At 49.3% G+C, this 18,440-nt stretch overlaps 1 protein-coding gene across 1 annotated transcript in view; it reads right to left on the bottom strand.

Moving 5' to 3' along the window:
- Positions 1-5,146: 5,146 nt before the first annotated feature.
- Positions 5,147-18,440, bottom strand: part of ARK2C (arkadia (RNF111) C-terminal like ring finger ubiquitin ligase 2C) — a 107,313-nt gene continuing 94,019 nt past the window's right edge. Inside the window, exons 4-8 of the mRNA XM_052660589.1 lie at positions 14,973-15,102; positions 13,135-13,239; positions 12,730-12,825; positions 5,745-5,851; positions 5,147-5,264 (exon numbers count right to left, since the gene is read on the bottom strand). Coding sequence (XP_052516549.1) covers positions 5,147-5,264; positions 5,745-5,851; positions 12,730-12,825; positions 13,135-13,239; positions 14,973-15,102 — 556 coding nt within the window. The remainder of the gene's footprint in view (positions 5,265-5,744; positions 5,852-12,729; positions 12,826-13,134; positions 13,240-14,972; positions 15,103-18,440) is intronic.

The following is an 18,440-nucleotide window of genomic DNA, read 5'->3' as shown; positions in this document are numbered from 1 at the left end:
TCTCCCCTCCCGCCTCTCTTGTGGGCAGTGAGATCAGAGGCCCCCAGTTGTCCTCCACAGCAGCCCCTCCAGCCCACAGCCCCCTTGGAGCAATGGCAGAGGGCGAAGGAGATGCTGGGAGGAGAAACCGTGGGTCTCAAATCTGTGTCCCGATCTGCTGCCAAGGGCTAGGCCTCAACAGCAAAGGCTCTGGGAGATGACAGGGTGGCGAGGTCAATCCCAAACATCAGAGACTGGCACCTATATCCTGCCGACCCCGTCCCCATATCTAAGAAGACATGGATAGCAGCTCACTCTCCAAATGCCCAGCAAACCTTGTGAAAGCCCATGTCCAAGGACACATCTGCCTGTCTTGCCCTCTGTCCCCTGCAGGACGCTGCGTGTCAAAGGACAGACATCCTTCCACTGGATAAGTCCTCAGTCCACTCTCTTCCTCTCCTTCCCTCCACACTCCCTTTCTTCTCTCCTAAGAGGATGGGCGAGCACAGCGTGGTGGGCTCCCGCTGGCTCTGTGGACGCTAGAGAAACCCTCCTGTTCAGCTTCCTCACCCCAGCCCAGAAAACTGAGGCTTGGTGACTTGCTCAAGATCACAGGGAAGTCTGCCGGAGGGCTGGTCTGAAAAACCAAGCCTCCGGACCCCAGGTCCCGAGCCCGTTCTAATAAATCATCAGGCTTGGGCTCTGACACTCCTGCTGGTAATGTCCAAGGCGCTTAGTTCTCAAACTAAGATGGGCCCCCATCCCTCCCACCCCTGACCTTCCCCAGAGGATGGGGGCAGGGTGGGCAGAGGGTGTGGAAAAGGGGAAGAGAAAGAAAAATGGGGTGGTTAATGATGGGGGATGGGGGGGCAAGGATAGCAAGTGAAAGGCTTACCCCAGTCTGCTGACGAGTGCAAATTATATTTATATATGTGCTAAATACAGTCACTATATTGGAGTTTTTCACTAGGATCACAGCATACAGAATCAAAGGTTTGCATTTCGTATGGAATGTATCCAAAGAGGCCAGCACCACAGTAGGACAGCTTGCAATCACACACCCTGATAGTTTGGACGAAATAAAGTTTGCGGAATTTTTGTTTTTTTTTTTTTTGTATTCATAGTTGTTTGTCATCGTACCAATGCATGCAAAGCATTCCACTCCCAGAAACAACGCCAAAATGAGGTAATAGGAGTAATAAAAAAAATTAGTATCCTTTCTAAATAAATAAATTATAATTAAAAATGCAAAACAACTATAAAAATAATTAAATAAGAACCCACGATATCTACAAGTTAGTCATAAATTATGATTGTTAAATATAAGGCATTTAAACTCACAAAACCCTGTAAACTAGCAACGTGCCATGTTTTTTGTTTTTTGTGGTTTTTTTTTTTTCATGTTTGTTTTTCTATCAGCTGAAATCGCTCTAGCATTTGCTCTACGCGCGCGGGAGATGAAACACGACGGGAGGACCTGACAGACGGTGCTACAGCCCCACGCGGGGAGTGTCTGTCCCGCCAGCAGGCGGGGGGCTGGGGGGGGGGGTGGATTTCTTCAGGAAGAAGAAGAAAAAAAAAATCTGGTGCTTTTTCTTCACCATTGAAAAAACTGTGCTTGTTCATTAGGCGTAAAGAGTTGAGAATACTTGCACGGAGGCTGGAAAGATTTGCAGAAGAGGAGCTCGGAGTCCCGCCACGGGTGAGGGGCGAGGGCTGGGCGGGGCCGGCGGGAGGAGCCACCTGGGCCCCGTGCCCGCCGCGCCGGGTGGCCGGGCTTCGCGGGGTTGGTTCGCGGGTTGGCGTCCAGGCAGCCCGGGCTGCGCTGTGGCTGGAGGCCCAACTGGAATCCTGGGGCCGCTGTCGCCCCAGAAGGCACTCATGCGACTCGGTCAAGGAAGGGTCTGATTCCCTTGAGTTGAGCAGGAGGACGACCGGGGGTCTCCCCTCCCGGAGGTGGTGGGTGTGAGATTCTGAGGCCCAAACCTGCCTCTTCTCCAGTCTTCCCAGGCTCCTGGGCGATGGGGAGGGCAGCGGGAGGGGGCTTCGAGGAAGGAGACACGCAGACTCCCTTTCCTCACTTCTCACACTTCTCACGCCCCTGGCGGGTCTGGGAGGTGCCCATCTGCAGGGTAGGAGAGCCCCAGAGAGATGGGCATGGGGGTGGGCTCTAGGATCTACCCCCAAAACCAGCACTGACTCTCCCCTCTGGGTGGTCCTCACCCCAGTTAGTGCCTCATGTTAGCCTGGGGGCCTGCAGGGAGTCTGCAGAGAAGTGGGGGGAGAAGGGGACCTGTCCCACTCTCAGCCTGTGATACAGATGTTGGTGCCCCGGGGGAGAATCGTTGTCAACAGCTTGGTGGGCACACAGCTCTCCCAACTTGAAAAAAGTGTGTTGATGTTAGGGAGGATCAGAGAATATGAGTGTTGGAAGGAAATTTAGCAAGCATCCAACACGAGCTTCTTGTGGGCAGCTGAGGAAGCTGAGGCCCAGGGAGCAGAGGGCAGGTTCTAGAGCTGCCACGTTGTCAGTGAAGAGCCTGGACAGAAGCCAGACACCAGCTACCCACCAGCGCCCCACCTGCTGGCCTTTCAAACCAGCCTCGGAGAGAAGAACAAAGACTAAGTAAATGGGCAGTGACCTTCCCTGGGCCGCCCCACCCATCTCAGGTCAAAGCAGGGTAGGGGGCGAAGTTCCCAACTTCCTGGGGCTACTAGTAACTAGCTCTGCCCCAAATCCTGACAAGTTCTTTCCCACTCGTGGGCTCTCCAGTCACTGGCCCTGGAGACCAGGTTCACACACTGGAACCACCGAATGGGACGGGATCATGCCCAGGCCATTAACCTTGAATCCGACTAGTCACCCTGCACTATCACCTGGCTCCTCACCCGGGCTGTAAGCTCCCCGAGGCCAGGATGTTGCCTCCCTGGCTGCTGTCTCTCCCAGCACCTGCACTGACAGCACTCAGGAAAGACGGCCTTGGTCTGAGTGAGATCCTCGAGGATGCCTCCTGCCAGAAGCCATGACCCCTGCTCTCTGCCCGCAGGTGTCCAGAGCTACGCTCCTCTGCCTGACACCTCCACATATGCCAGAAAGTTCTATCTCAAGCCTCCCCATCATTTTCACTCATTGATCCTGGTTCTACCCTTTGCAGCAACAATGCAGACTCAAATTTTCTTAACCTGAAGGATGATCTTCATATATGTGATAAATATCTGTCCCCCTTAGTCCTATCTCACTGATATAAAGCCATTGAGACTGGGACATAGGGTAAGTAAGGGGAGGGGGAGGCTTGAAGGGCAGTACCCAAGAGGCAGAGAAGGAGCCAGAGGCAGGGGCAGAGGAAGGGAGCAGAATTCCAGCTGAGCTGGTGTTTTCCACATATGGACAAAGAAAGTTGGCTTGGGATTGGAAGTTGGTAGACTCTCCCATCTCCATTCTCCTGTCCTCCTTTCTCTCTGCTCCCTTTGAAATTCAGAAAGAAAAAAAAAAATGTGGAGCAGTTCAGAAAGACAGCAGCCAGGGAGGAAACATCTTGGCGTCGGGGAGCTTACAGTCCAGGTATGACGTCACTGGGAACTTCCAGGTCTTGTCTCCCACCACCCCATCCCTCAATCCCAAGGAGGTTCCCAGGAGAGAGCACAGAAGTCATCAGGCAGATAGCCGTACTCCTCCCAACACCTTGGTGAGGTAGAGGAAGTGGAAACACATACACTGTTTCTTCTCCCCACTGTAAGAAGAAGGAAACTGAGGCACAGAAAAAGAGACTTGCCCAAGGTTATCAAAGAGTCAGAGAAAGGGCTAGAGACGAGGGCCTCCCAAACCCACCAAGGTGGTGTCAGGGCCAGGGTCCTCTCTGAGGGACTCGATCAGGATTCAAGACATCCGTGATAGAAGCTCAAGATCCTCCTCAAGGTCCGCACGTTTGACCTCAGCCTGCACATGCTAGCTGAGAGCACTTTGGCCAAATCTAAGTGTCCATCATCTGTGCTACTTGACCTTTAACATCTGATTAATTCTTTGCATTAGGGAGGCAGTGGCCACATTGCCTCTTTGTGGCGGGGTCTGAGCACAGCCAAAGGAAGAAGCTGGCGTGAGCAGGGCTATCCTGGCTCCGAGCAGCCTGGGGCAGCTCTAACTGAACCCCTCCTGGTTCAGTGTGGGACTGGGAGGGGGTGGGGGATGGCTGGAGCTAAGTAGATGGGCTCTGGAAGTGGGGAGCCCTCCTTCAAGACAGATTTATGCCTTTCACCCACTCAAACGCTGCCTTCCCAAGCCTGGCTGAGCCCCTGAGAGGCCCATCTAAGGCCCCCATCTGCTCCGTCTCCAGTCCCCACTGCCTTCTCACATGCCCCCTCCATGCTCACTCCGTGCGCTTGTAAACATGAGAAAAACAAAAGCCAAGAAAAAAGACAAAAACAAAACCAGGACCCCCTCCCGCCTCCCAACCTGGGTGAAAAAAAAAATCATCCTTTTTTACCGTAAACAGAATTTGGCTCTTTTTTTTTTCACCTTTGATGCGTTTTTTTTTGTTGTTTTTTTTTTCTTTTCTCTCGTAAAGACGGGAAGATTTTGGGCTGTCGTTGGTTGGTTCAGTCAGGCACCAAAACAAGAAACTCAATGAGAAATATTTGGTGCGGATTCGGTAACAGCGACATGTCCACCACAGATGACTGGAGCACCACACAGGACGTTTTTTTTCTGAAGCTAACATGCTCTGGCTGCCATCCACAGAAATAGCTAGAGACCCCTACATGGTTTCTACGTGGTCGAGAGGTATATATACAATCCTTTGAAGGACAGGATCGAGGGGCCGGGCTGTCAGCTGGGACCTGCAAGACCGCCTCTAGACTCTCAGCAGCGTGGCCCCCCCTTCCCACCCCTGTTCCGGGCAACGCCAGCTCCCTCCCTCCCGCGCAGCAGGCGGACGGATGACGGATGGACGGACGGAGGGACGGGGCAGTCACCACTCTGCATGGGCGGGCCTCCCCCCACCCCCTCCTTTCCTCGGATACGGATTACCACCAACTCCTCTTTCCACAAAAATGTGCTTGCAGGCTTTTCCTCTACATCAAATGGCTCAGAAGGCAAAGTTTGGCTGCAAGGGCTATGGCCGTGGGGGGACCTGGTGAAGGAAAATGGGGTGTCCACTGGCTGATTCCTCCCTCAGCTGTCGGCTCCCAGTTGTGTCTCAATGTCCACTCGGCAGATGGGGCATTTCTTGCTCATGGCGAGCCACTGGTCCACACACAGTTGATGAAAGAGATGCATACAGGGGAGGCGCCTGGAAGAGGGAAGGGTAAGTGGGAGCAATGGTCAAGGGGAAGGGTCCTGCACTGAGCCAGGAGCTGAGGGAAACCAACTACTCGGGGAACCAGAAGACTCACACCCAAAGAGTCTTGGGGCCCTGCCATGGAGTGAGCTTGTGGCTGGGATGGGAATGCATGACAGGAAGGAGAGTCCCAAGACCCCCCTCCTCCTGGCCCTCCAACTCGAAGCCAGGACTTAATCTGAGATCCATCCAGGCCAAATGCCCCTCTGCTCTCTTAGCTTGGTGTCTGGGTGTCCACACAATGGGCACTACACATCCAGAATGTTCCACACTCCACCTTCCTAGGATCACCACGGAGCACACTGCGCACTCTCGCACACTCACGCATGTGCACAGGCAAACAAGCAAGCACTCCCCCCACCCCGACATGCGGCAAAGGACTGGATCAGCCCCAGGAAGGAGGACGGGAGACCCAAGGAGCCGCGCCCCCACCTCACATCTTCTCCATCTTCCAGCAGAGACAGGCAGATCGTGCATTTCTCATCGGTGTCTGACTCCTCCCCCTCCTCCTTCTTGCCCTTCCCATCCTGGGGTCTTCGCTGTGAGAAGCAGAGGAGAGCATCTGTTACCTGAAGCCGACTCACGTGGTGGTGGCTATTGCCTTTCATCCACAGCACTTCCCCCTCTGCCTTTCAGCCTCCTTTCCCTGTGTGTCAGTCACTTTTGAAGTTCTTAAGTAACACCTAGACTTTGTTTTTGGAGAAGGACATGGCAATCCACTCCAGTGTTCTTGCCTGGAGAATCCTGTGGACAGAGGAGCCTGGCGGGCTGCTGTCCATGGGGTCGCACAGAGTCGGACACGACTGAAGCGGCTTAGCATGCATGCGTGCATTGGAGAAGGAAATGGCAACCCATTCCAGTATCCATCTCTGGAGAATCCCAGGGATGGAGGAGCCTGGTGGGCTGCCATCTGTGGGGTCGCACAGAGCCGGACACGACTGAAGCGACTTAGCAGCAGTAGCAGCAGGCTTTGTTTTGTTTTGTGTCGTTTCTTAACACCTAGACTTCTGTGTGCTTCCCAGACTCTTCTCCCTGCCTCCTCCCCACACCCTCTCCTTGGTGCAGAAAACAGAATGTGGAAGAAACCAAACGAATCTTATTCTTGTTGTTCCAGGCAAATTATGTCCAGGGTATAAGCTTAATGCAGTCTTAAGGGCATAGAGTCTGGAACGGAATTGGGTGCCTAATGAATCACCCTTGGCAAATCTATGGCTTGTGCATAAACAGCTGCCCCCTTTCTGGTCCCCTCACACTGTCCACTCCTCCGTACATTCTCTCCAACCTAGATCCTTGCCTCCACATTTCTCCCTCCACTTTCTCCCTTCCTTCCTCTGCTTCCCTCAGCTAATGTCTATTCAGTTATTCATTCATTACTAGATGAAGGCAAACTGGGCTTTACCTCTTAATTTTCATACCATGCTTATTTTATGTTGTTGGATCCCTCTGCCTACCCAGAAAGTTCCTTTAAAATAGGTACTAGTTCCACTGTGCACCAGAAACTAACACAACATTGTAAATCAACCATACTTCAATTTTTAAAAGCTATTAATTAGAAAAAAGGATAAGTTAAGCACTAGTTTCAATATCACATTAGCCAGCATATAGGCACTCTGTTTATACTTGTTAACTTTAATTGTCTTGTTTTAAATTCTATGCTAAGTATTTGAAAAAGCTGCCTTGAAACTCAGCATTCAAAAAACTAAGATCATGGCATCCAGGCCCATCACTTTATAGCAAATATAAGAGGAAAAAGTGGAAGCAGTGACAGATTTTATTTTCTTGGGCTCCAAAACCACTGTGGACAGTGGCTATAGCCATGAAATTAAAAGATGCTTGCTCCTTGGAAGAAAAGCTATGACAAACTTAGACAGTGTACTAAAAAGCAGAGATATCACTTTGCCGACAAAGGTGCATATAGTCAAAATTGTGGTTTTTCCAGTACCCATGTATGGATGTGAGAGCTGGACCATAAAGAAGACTGAGTGCTGAAGAATTGATGCTTTTGAACTGTGGTGTTGGAGAAGACTCTTCAGAGTTGCTTGGACAGCAAGGAGATCAAACCAGTCGATCCTAAAGGAAATCAACCCTGAATAGTCATTGGAAGGACTGATGTTGAAGCTGAAGCTCCAATACTTTGGCCACCAGATGCGAAGAACTGGCTCATTGGAAAAGACCCTGATTCTGGGAAAGATTGAAGGCAAAAGGAGAAGAGGGTGACAGAGGATGAGATGGTTAGATAACATCACCGACTCAATGGACATGAATTTAAGCAAGCTCTGGGAGATAGTGAAGGACAGGGAAGCTTGGCATGCTGCAGTCCATGGAGTTGGAAAGAGCCAGACATGACTTAGGGACTGTACAACAACAACTACTATTGGACCATGGCTCATCCTTCTTTAGGTTCAGTGCACATTTACTCCTTGGAAGAAAAGTTATGACCAACCTAGACAGCATATCAAAAGCAGAGACATTACTTTGCCGACTAAGGTCCGTCTAGTCAAGGCTATGGTTTTTCCTGTGGTCATGTATGGATGTGAGAGTTGGACTATGAAGAAGGCTGAGCACTGAAGAATTGATGCTTTTGAACTGTGGTGTTGGAGAAGACTCTTGAGAGTCCCTTGGACTGCAAGGAGATCCAACCAGTCCATTCTGAAGGAGATCAACCCTGGGATTTCTTTGGAAGGAATGATGCTAAAGCTGAAACTCCAGTAGTCTGGCCACTTCATGCAAAGAGTTGACTCGTTGGAAAAGACTCTGATGCTGGGAGGGATTGGGGGCAGGAGGAGAAGGGGACGACAGAGGATGAGATGGCTGGATGGCATCACGGACTCGATGGACGTGAGTCTGAGTGAACTCCGGGAGTTGGTGATGGACAGGGAGGCCTGGCGTGCTGCGATTCATGGGGACGCAAAGAGTCGGACACAGCTGAGTGACTGAACTGAACTGAACACTTTGTCAAGTACAAGGCATATCATTGGTGCTTAAAAAAAATATTCTGGGGAGGAAGGAATCTAATCAGTGAATGAAGTCAGCCCACTTTCTTGTCCCCATCTCCATGTCAAACAGTAGAACATTCTGATAACACCCATGGGAATAAAACTAGCTCCTTCCCTGGTAGCTCAGCTGGTAAAGAATCCACCTGCAGTGCAGGAGACCCTGGTTCGATTCCTGGGTTGAGAAGAACCCCTGGAGAAGGGATAGGCTATCCACTCTGGTATGCTGGGGCTTCCCTGGTGGCTCAGCTGGTAAAAAAATCCACCTGCAATGTGAGAGGCCTGGGTTTGATCCCTGGGTTGGGAAGATCTCCCGGAGAAGGGAAATGCTACCCACTCCAGTATTCTGGCCTGGAGAATTCCATGGACTGTATAGTCCATGGGGTTGCAAAGAGTCAGACACGACTGAGCAACTTTCACTTCACTTCTCTCCCTTCTCCAGGGATAAGCAGACTTAAAGATCATTTAGCCAAGAGAAAAATCTGAAGTGTCACGAGATAAAGACCACCCAGAGAATGACTCTGATCTTGGGGCCAGGCCTAAATTCCAGGTCTCCACAGTCTGGTTCCTGATCCTCAGTTCTGGAGTCTGAAGCCGTCTAGGGAATTGCGTAGCCTCATTAGGACATACAAGAAAATCGATGCCTTCTGATCTCAGCTTCCCTGTGCCCTATATGCAATAAGTTTACTCTTGGCCATAATCCAGAAAATCAGAATTACATCCATAGTCTCATACAGTTGTCGTGGGTTTGGATTATGAATGGAGTTATGATCATCTGCCTGCCTAAAACCCAGCTGTGTTTGCTGGAGGAGTGGCCTTCTTTTAGTCAACCCTTTTAGAAAAGAGAGTTCCATAAAAGAATACCATGGAGACTATTTTCTATTGTCTTCTCCCATCATTATTCAGGATTTCCTTTTTATAGTTAATAATTTTAACTTAATATTCCTACTTTGTTTTGCTATGTTTAATCTATATTTCTTTAAACTATTGTCTCTTTTCAAATGTTATCCTATTTCTTCTTTTGTATTTTTAATCTTTTAGGTCTTCTGGTTTTTGTCTTCTCTTTTCATTGTCTATGAAACTTTTATCTTAACTGTAACTTTCTTCAGCATTCTAAATTTAATATTTATTTTATCTCTTTTACCCTTACTTTCTCATTTTCATTAACATTCCCTTTTTACTTTGATGTTACTGAGATTAATTTTGTATGTTGTTTTCATATCTTTTCCTAATTCTTATTTCTCTGTATTTTCTTTTTAGACTATATTTTAATTATTCTTATCATTATTACTATTTTAAAATATCCTTTTCTGTTTTATTTTATTTTACTGAGTTTAAATTTTTTAAGCTTTTTAAAATATTTTAAAGGGTTTTAAATGCTATCATTTTGCATTTTTAATTCTTCTTATTCTTTATTTTAAAATATTTTTGATATTTGATGATATGGGGAGGGTGATGGGAGGGGGGGTTCAGGGTTGGGAACTCATGTACACCTGTGGGGGATTCATGTCAATGTATGGCAAAACCAAAACAGCAAAAATAAATAAATAAATAAATAAATAAAATATTTTATTCCCCTAATTCTCCTTTTATTCTTATACTTTCTTAGCTCAACTCGTTATCTCATTGGCTCAGTTCATTTTTCCTTTTCATTCTTAGCATTTGTTCTTTTCCTTATCTCCTCTCAACCTGTTGAAGTGATGGCAAATGAAGTGTGCAGTCTGGTGTAAGTGAGGCCACCCTGGTCACGAAGGTAGAAGTTGTTCCTGGGCTCCTGAACACACCTTTCTCCCTTCCACGTTCTTCTCCATTCAAGCTCTCCCACCAATGAATGGTCATTTTCTCCATGCCAGTGGCCCCCTTAATTACTGAAATACTGTCATTTCCTCTTTGTTCTTGTTCAGTCACTCAGTCATGTCTGACTCTTTGCGACCCCCTGGACTGCAGCATGCCAGACTTCCCTGTCTTTCATCGTCTCCCAGAGCTTGCTCAAACTCATATCCATTGAGTCGGGGATGCCATGCAACCATTTCATCCTCTCTCGTTCCCTTCTCCTCCCACCTTCAATCTTTCCCAGCATCAGGGTCTTTTCTAATGAGTCAGATCTTTGCATCAGGCAGCCAAAGTATTAGAGCTTCAGTTTTAGCATCAGTCCTTCCAATGAACATTCAGGATTGATTTCCTTTAGAATTGACTGTTTGGATCTCCTTGCAGTCCAAGCAACTCTCAGGAGTCTTTTCCAGCACCACAGTTAAAAGCATCAATTCTTTGGCACTCAGTCTTCTTTATAGGCCAACTCTCACATTCATACATGACTACTGGAAAAACCATAGCTTTGGCTAGACAAACATTTGTCAGCAAACTAATGTCTCTGCTTTTTAATATGCTGTCTATGTTTGTCACGTCCCCTATTAACATGCTATGCATGACTGACACATAATAGGTGTGTTATAGATGTTGGTTGGAATCACTGATGGATAAATCCAGTGCCTCCAAGAGAAGCTGCACAGGCCAAGGGTCATGGTCTTTGACATTGACACCATGGGTTCTGGGCAAGCCTAGAGTGAGCGAGCCTGCTCTCAAGGTAAGAGCAGCTCCTCACTCCCAAGCTCTCAGCAGGTACAGGCAGGGCTGGGCTGTGTATACACACTGTCCCACTGAATCCCCAGAGCCGCTCTATGGCAGCTACTAATATATCTTTCCCATTTTACATTAAAAAGGGCAAGAGAAGGGCCAGAAATGCCAAGTAAGCTGTCCAGAGTCACACAGCTATAACTAGTGGTTATGGTCTGAATGTTTCTCTTTCCACCCCATATTCATATGCTGAAGCCCTAACCACCCTTCCAATGTGATGGAGATGAGGCTCTGGGCAGTAATTAGGTCTAGATGAATTCATGAGGGTGGGTTCCCCATGATGGGATTGGTGCCCTTATAAGAGAAAAAGACACCAGAGCCTCCTTTCTGCCACGTGAGGACAGACCAAGAAGTGAGCCACCTGCCAGACAGGAAGAGTGCCCTCTCTAAGAATCAAGTCGGCCAGTGCCTTGGTCTTGATTTCCCAGGCTCCAAAACCATCAGAAATAAGTGCCACCAAGCCACCAAGCAGATAGTATTTTGTTATAGCAGCCCAAAGACAGTAGTAAAACTGAAATTTAAAACTGACTCCAGCACCTAGTGCTCGCAACCACTGCAGCCTAGAACCTCCTGAGCGGGTGAAGACGGGCTCCAGCTTGACCAGCACGAGCATTTTCCAGCTCCAAGATTCTCAGTGTTTGTCAAGCTTTTAATTTCTAAATTTAAATAACTATCTATTTGTTTTCATAGCAGACTTCATTTCATAGAGTCGTGTTAGTTTATATGAAAACTAAGCAGAAAATACAGCCTGTTCCATCCCTTCCCCTCTCAAAATGCACACAGTTTGCCAGACTGATATCTTGCATTAGTTGGTGTATTTGTTACAATTGATGAACCGAGAGTAATACCTCACCATTAATAAAGTCCATTGGTTTACATTAGAGTTCTTAAGGTTTTGACAAATGCAGTGTCCCGTGCCCACCATTACAGTAACATAAGAAAATAGTTTTACCGCACTGCAAATCCCTTGTGAACCACCTGTTTATTTGTTTATTCCTCCCCCAGAGCCCTCGGCAACAGTGGATCTTTTTACAGTCCAGTCTTCCTTTTCTAGAATGCTGTACATTTGGAATCATACAGTATGCAGCCTTTTCAAGCCAACTTTTTTCACTTAGTAATATGCATTTAATATATATTTTCTGTATGACATCTATTCATGACTGAATATTTTTTTTAAATCATGGAATATACACATGTACCACAGTTTATCTATTTCCTTATTGAAAAACATCTCAGTTGCTTCCAAATTTTTTATTTATTGAATTAACTTCAATTCCTGGGCTCTAATCCTACTCCAGATTCCCAAGAAATAGCCCTGGAGAGTCTTCCTCTGCAGGCTTAGGGTAGAGCCTGTGACTCTGTGGCTTTAAAAGTGGTCCAGGTGAGCCTGACACTCACTGAGGACTGGAAACCTACAGTCTGAAGCCTTAGCCTCCCATCTGTCCGCAGGTGAGTCTGGACTTGGAGTCTTTTCTAAGGCAAACCTTAGCCTCCAGTGCTGGAGCTCCGTTGGCCCCCCACATTCAGATACACACATTCATCTACCTGTACACCCACCCAGCACACTACTCACAAGTCCACACACACACACACACACACGTGCACCCAGCTCCCCTCCTGTACCAATGAGACACCGCCATCAGCCCTTCTGATCACACCGGCAGAGGTGCCAGAGAAGGCCATGGAAAGGAGGCAGAGCTTCCTCTAGATTTTAAACTGCACCAGCATCAACTAGACCACTCCCCACCCCCACCTCCCAACTCTGCAGGCTGACCTGCCGGCCAGCGTACCTTCTTGTACTTGTGGGGGAAGGTGAACCTCTCGATGGTGTTCTGCACTGCTCCCCGAGTCACGTTTCCCAGCCTGTCCTCAAGCTGCAGCAGCTCCTACAAAGAGAAAACTTGTGCATGCGTGCACTCCACAGGTGCAGACACACAGATGCACACACGATAAGGCAGGGGGCACTGGGAGACGTCAGCAAAGATTCACATGGGGAGAACTAACTTGTCAGAGGCTTAAAGACCGAGAGATCTCTACTCTTCTTTTCCCTCCTACACTTAACCCTGAGGCTCCCCACCACCACCTATGCCTCCCCCACCAGAGAGGGAGGGACAGGAGATGGTGGGGTCTCCACCAACCCAGCGGGAACCAGGCGGAATGGGAGGGTTCCCCCCAGACAGAGGGGCAGGGCGTACCTCATAGCTCTCCCGCACAGCGGAGGTGTGTCTGCTGGGGTTCAGTCCCTGGAGAGCAAGGAAGTGAAGCTGAGGGTAGGGGTAGTTTCGGATTTCGTGGACGACCTGTTTGGGAGAAAATGTCTCAGACAGGATTCCAGGCTCCGGGAGCCCAGCTTCTGATTCCCCCTCCCGTAGCTGCCAGTCAGCGCAACCTGAGGTGCTGCAGGTAAGGGAAGAGAAGCGTTTTCTTTCCTCCTCTTGTCTTTTCTGCTCACCAAGAACCAAGCCCCAGAAAGAATCACAAAATCAGTAAAGTAACAAACTAATCTGATTGGGCATTTATTTCATGGCAGGCCCTGTTTGAAGCCCTTCTCATGACTAACTGAATTATCCCACCTGATCTGTCACGTGGGCACAATTACTATCCCCATTTTACCGATAGGGTAAATGAGATGCGAACAAATGAAGTGACATAACCATGGTTTCAAACCCAGGCAGTCAGATGGCAAAATTCACTCTCTTCCCCTCTGCACTGAGCTGCCCAGACTAGGGTGGGACAAGCGAGGGCACAAAATTGAATGACTCAGTAACCAAGAGAAATAGTACTTTAATGTAATATTCAAAAATCAAAGTAATACCAAAAAGTCCATAATGAACAAAAATATCAAAATTTCAAAGAAAAACAGGATCTGACCCTTTCCTGGCATGGCCCTACCTCACTCACTGTGAGTCAGAGCTCTTCAGCTTACTCCTGCATGATCCTGGACTTAACCTCTCTGGGCCTCAGTTTGCCCATCTGTAAAATAGGGATAAAACCTTTCCTGTGGAGTGATCCCTGGGTTGGGAAGATCCCCTGGAGTAGGAAATAGCAACCCACTCCAGTATTCTTGCCTAGCAAATTCCATGGACAGAGGGAGCCTGGTGGGCTATGGGGTCGCAAAGAGTCAAGCATGACGGAGCAATGGAACCTACAGTGCTTAGAACGGTGCCTGGAATGCACTGAGTTCTCAGCAAACACAAGGTTTTAGTCCTAGGGTGTGGTACTTCATACGCGAGCCTTAGAACTTCAGAGCCAACCAGGCTTCTGAGATGGACGCATCCTAGCTCTCACTTTACAAGTGACGAGACTGAGGTGCTGGGTGGTTAAAGGGCAAAGGCAGTACCGGAAGGGCAGAACTAACACTCGAGGGCAGCAGCGTGCAGAAGATGTCCGGAAATAAGATTTTCAGTCCGTCTTCAGCTGCCTTAACGGATTCACTTCACCTTCATTCATGAAGCATCATGAAGCTTGGGATGCCAGGAACACAAAGGCCCCCAAACCCAACCTGATCCTCCCCCAGTCCCCGCCCCTGCAGTGCTGAAGGCCTATGCTCTACTCGAGGCCGCCCCAAACCAGCAGGCAGCCCTAAAGGCCACCTCTGGGGTCTCTTATGTTCCCACACCAGGTGTCTTCGTCCCATTTCACAGATCAGTAAAACCAGAGCCCAGGGAGGCGCCCACCCTAAATGAGGTCATATGGCGGTTGGGGGACTACCCTGCTTGTTCTTAGCCCTGAGCCTTTCCCCCAACCACCCCCCATCCTCACTCACTCCTACCCCCAGCCCCCCCAGACCACAGCCTGCCACACTGCCCCTTGCCCCTGCCCCAGCACCCCCACCCCTCCTTCCAGCAGTGCTAGCTTCTGGCCCAGCAGCTTTCCCTTCTTTCCCCTTCAAGCCTGATTGGGACTGGGAGCTGGGAGGGAAGCGTGGCAGCGGACCTGCCTGGGCGCGGGGCACAGAGCCGCAGGCCTCAGCCCGCCACTGGCACCAATAGGCGGCAGAAGACTCAGTCGCCTGGCAAAGCCTCTCACTCACCATCTGTGTGGAGGAGGAGTTTCGGGGAAAATGGTGCATTCGAAGAGTTGCTAGGTAATGCTGATAGTGCTGAGGGACGGGCCGCACCTGGAACTGAGCAGAACTCAAGCCGGCGTCCACACTGAGATCCCTGCAGGGACAGGGCCACAGTGAGGCACAGGGGGTTCAGCTGTCGGGTGCGAAGGGACCCCAAACATCAAGCCCATCAAGTAGAATGAGGGTCACGAATTGCTGCAGAGGCAAGGGACCCAGTCTCGCCTAGTCCATCCCCCTCTTTATGACGAGGAGAACCAAGACTCAGAGAAGGAAGGGCTCTGCGAGATCCGAAGGAACTAGAATATTCTGAGCCTCATACTAATTGGGACTAGTGCACCAATCTCCTTCCCAAGGCAAAGTCCATTCCTAAGAGAAATGCTGAAAGAGGAATCCAAATAAGCCAGACACAGATTCAGAGCAAAGGAAAGACAGGTCAGATAAAGTGAAGGGGTCAGAGGCCATGCGTTTACCACTTTAAGAAAATAACAGAAGAGGGACCTGCAGCCTTGGGGCAGGAAACTCTCCTGAACCACTGCCCGCATTCTTAACCATGCAGGAAATTCACTTCACTTAGTAATCAATCAGTTAATATTGAAAAGGAACCAGAGTTTCTTGAAAAAAAAAGGCTAAGTTCAGGTCTCAGTACAAAAAAAATGTGCAAAATGAGATTGAAACATCTTGTCATGACTGAAAGCAGGAAATCATCAAGGTCAGGTAAAAAAGATTCAGGAACCATCTCAAAGAGGCCCCCACTGGCAGAGTTTGGACATTTTGCATCAATGAATGTAACTGCAATAGGTTGAAATACATCAAATAGGTTCAAATCCATGAGCGTGAAATGATGCTAAAGCAAATTGGTCCCCTTTGAAGGATGCTAGGGAACCAACGCTTCATTTTGAAAACTAATAAATACAGGAGAAGAAACAAACATTTATCCTGTCTTTCCTCTATTAACTGTACTTCAGGGTAACCAAATCACAATGAAGGGAAATTGCTCTTTATGAAAGTTTTCTGTGTAATAAATGAATAAGGAATGATTGAATTACTTGTCAACTTCTCACATCTCCTAAAGAAATAAAGGATCTGGGAGAAGATCATCAATTACTATTAAAATCACATAGCAGAGTTCAACCAGTTTTCGGCTGGAAGAACCCAGCATCTCCTCTGAAGTGTTTTTACCAGAAATTGCGAGTTGAAGCTGAACCTGCTCAGGTTGCAACCTGAGTGCCAGGGTGTGGGGAATATAGCCAACCAAAGGGCACCTGAGCAAATGCAATTTGTTTAAAACATGAGGAACATGACAGGAATTTCTGCTTCCATCTGTGATGCCTGAACAGTGTGATGTAAACATATTCCTAGATTTCTTCCATCAGCTCAGTTTAGTTCAGTCGCTCAGTCGTGTCCGACTCTTTGTGACCCCATGGACTGCAGCACACCAGGCTGCCCTGTCCATCACCAACTCCTGGAGCTTATTCAAACTCATGTCCATTGAGTCGGTGATGCCACCCAACCATCTCATCCTCTGTCATCCCCTTCACCTCCCACCTTCCATCTTTCCCAGAATCAGAATCTTTTTCAAGGAGTCAGTGCTTTGCATCAGGTGGCCAAAGCACAGATCCCTGGAACAACTCCTGATGAGTCTGCCCCCTTGGGGAATGAGGTAATTCTTGGAGTCGGTTGGAAGTAAACTTAGAAATCCTCTGAGTCCAACCCCTCATTTTTGCAGGCCCAGCGGAGGCCTGAAGAAGGGCAGTGCCCAATCCACGGCCCTGGGCTAGCCAGTCTGGGATTCCAGGGTTTCTGACCCTCACCTGGGCTCATCCTATGACCTGCCTCAACAAAAGGAGTTCCATGGGACACCTCATGGGCATGGGCAGAAACTCAGACTCTTAGCAGCTGCCTAGCAGTCCCAGCGGATCTACGGCTGCAGAGAGATGTTCAGGGAATTCTACCAAAAGCAAAGCCCCAAGGAATTGAGAACAGAATCGCCCCAATTCCGAGAGTGCTGACTAGAGAAGCAAAAGACATCTTCAGCCTCAGATGAGTGGGGCAATTTGCCCAGGGTGGGCCTGGGTGGGCTCTGGGATCCCCTGTTCTCATCTCATCAAAAGTCTGACCCAAAACCCAGGATCCCCTAATAGCTGCTGCAGGGGAAGGAAGCCAGGAGGCTCTCATCTCCATGTCCCCTCTCTACCTGTCCCAGGGTGCCCGAGCAGCGCTAGGACTAGGTGGTGGGGGGGCCTGCAGTGGGGGCAGAGATGGAACCATGAACCCAGAACTGAGTCAGAGGAGCACATTGAGAATGGAGACACTGGAGCGGGGTACAAAATCGGGGCCGAGTTACCAGGCCTGGGCCAGAAAGAGGAGCTTCGTGGGGGGATTTACCCCCAAGGCCTGCTGCCCCCACACACTCTCAGGCCAGCCTGCTCAGCTGAGAGCAGCTATGCGGGTGGGGCTGAAATCGCCTAAATTTCAGGGAAAGGCCAGTCAGCCTCAGGCCTGGGGCTGGACCAGGCTCTGGGGGCCAGGATCCTGGAATGATTAGGGCAGCAGTCAGTGATTCCTGATGGTTTAAAGGAAAGGGGAGGGGGGCTGGGTCCAGACACACTCCCCACCTCCTCCCTCCCAGGGCTCCTCGCAGAGCGTGAGAGCGGCCCCTCCTCTACTGCATTTCCTGTGTCTAATTTCCAGAACCTTGCATCTCCTGGCAGAAGAGACCTCCCTGGAAAAGAGGGGGGGACGGGTATGTAAAGCCCCTTGTCACCACTAGGCTGGCCCTTGCTGGAGCAGAGCTCATTCCAGGGAGGAGAGGGGGCCTCCTGCTTGGGAAGTGGGGACAGGACAGGCAGAAAGGCCCAAGGTGGCCCTGGGCACAGGGGCCTCCCAGCCTCTCAGGGCCCCAGTCTCTCCCAGTCCTCAGGGCAGGCAGGGGTCAGGAATGCAGAGCAACAGAAATTTGAGGAGGACAGGAGAGTTAAAGCAAGCAGGCTTACCTGCACACCACCCTCCTCCTGACATCTCTGCAGCATCACCCTCACCGTGTCGCGTCACCTGTCCCCTCCCACTTGCCACGTGGGACCCCGTGTGTGTATTCAGATCCCTCGGCTGCACACAAGGACCCTGGGTGCTCTGGGTGCTGAAGTGAATTAAATTGAATTGACTTGCCTGCTGAGGGACAGAATTTCATCCAAACAACAATTAAATCTTCCTAATTTGAATCTGCTAATTAGAAAGAGGCTGGGCTGAAGCTGGCTGTGTTACAATCTCTTAAGGAAGCGTTAAATCTGTCAGAGAAAACTTGAGAACTAGCAAGGGCTGGAAACGATGGAACCTGTGAAAACAACCCTCTCCTGCAACTAGAAGCACGTTTAACTTCCAATCAACCAGAACTGCCCCTCAGAACCGTTCCTGGGTGTCCAGTTCTGGTCGCAT

Source organism: Budorcas taxicolor, chromosome 22, assembly GCF_023091745.1.
Source record: "Budorcas taxicolor isolate Tak-1 chromosome 22, Takin1.1, whole genome shotgun sequence".
NCBI classification, from domain to species: Eukaryota; Metazoa; Chordata; class Mammalia; order Artiodactyla; family Bovidae; genus Budorcas; species Budorcas taxicolor.
Note: the sequence above shows the minus strand (reverse complement) of the source record. Positions and strands in the feature narration are given on the sequence as shown.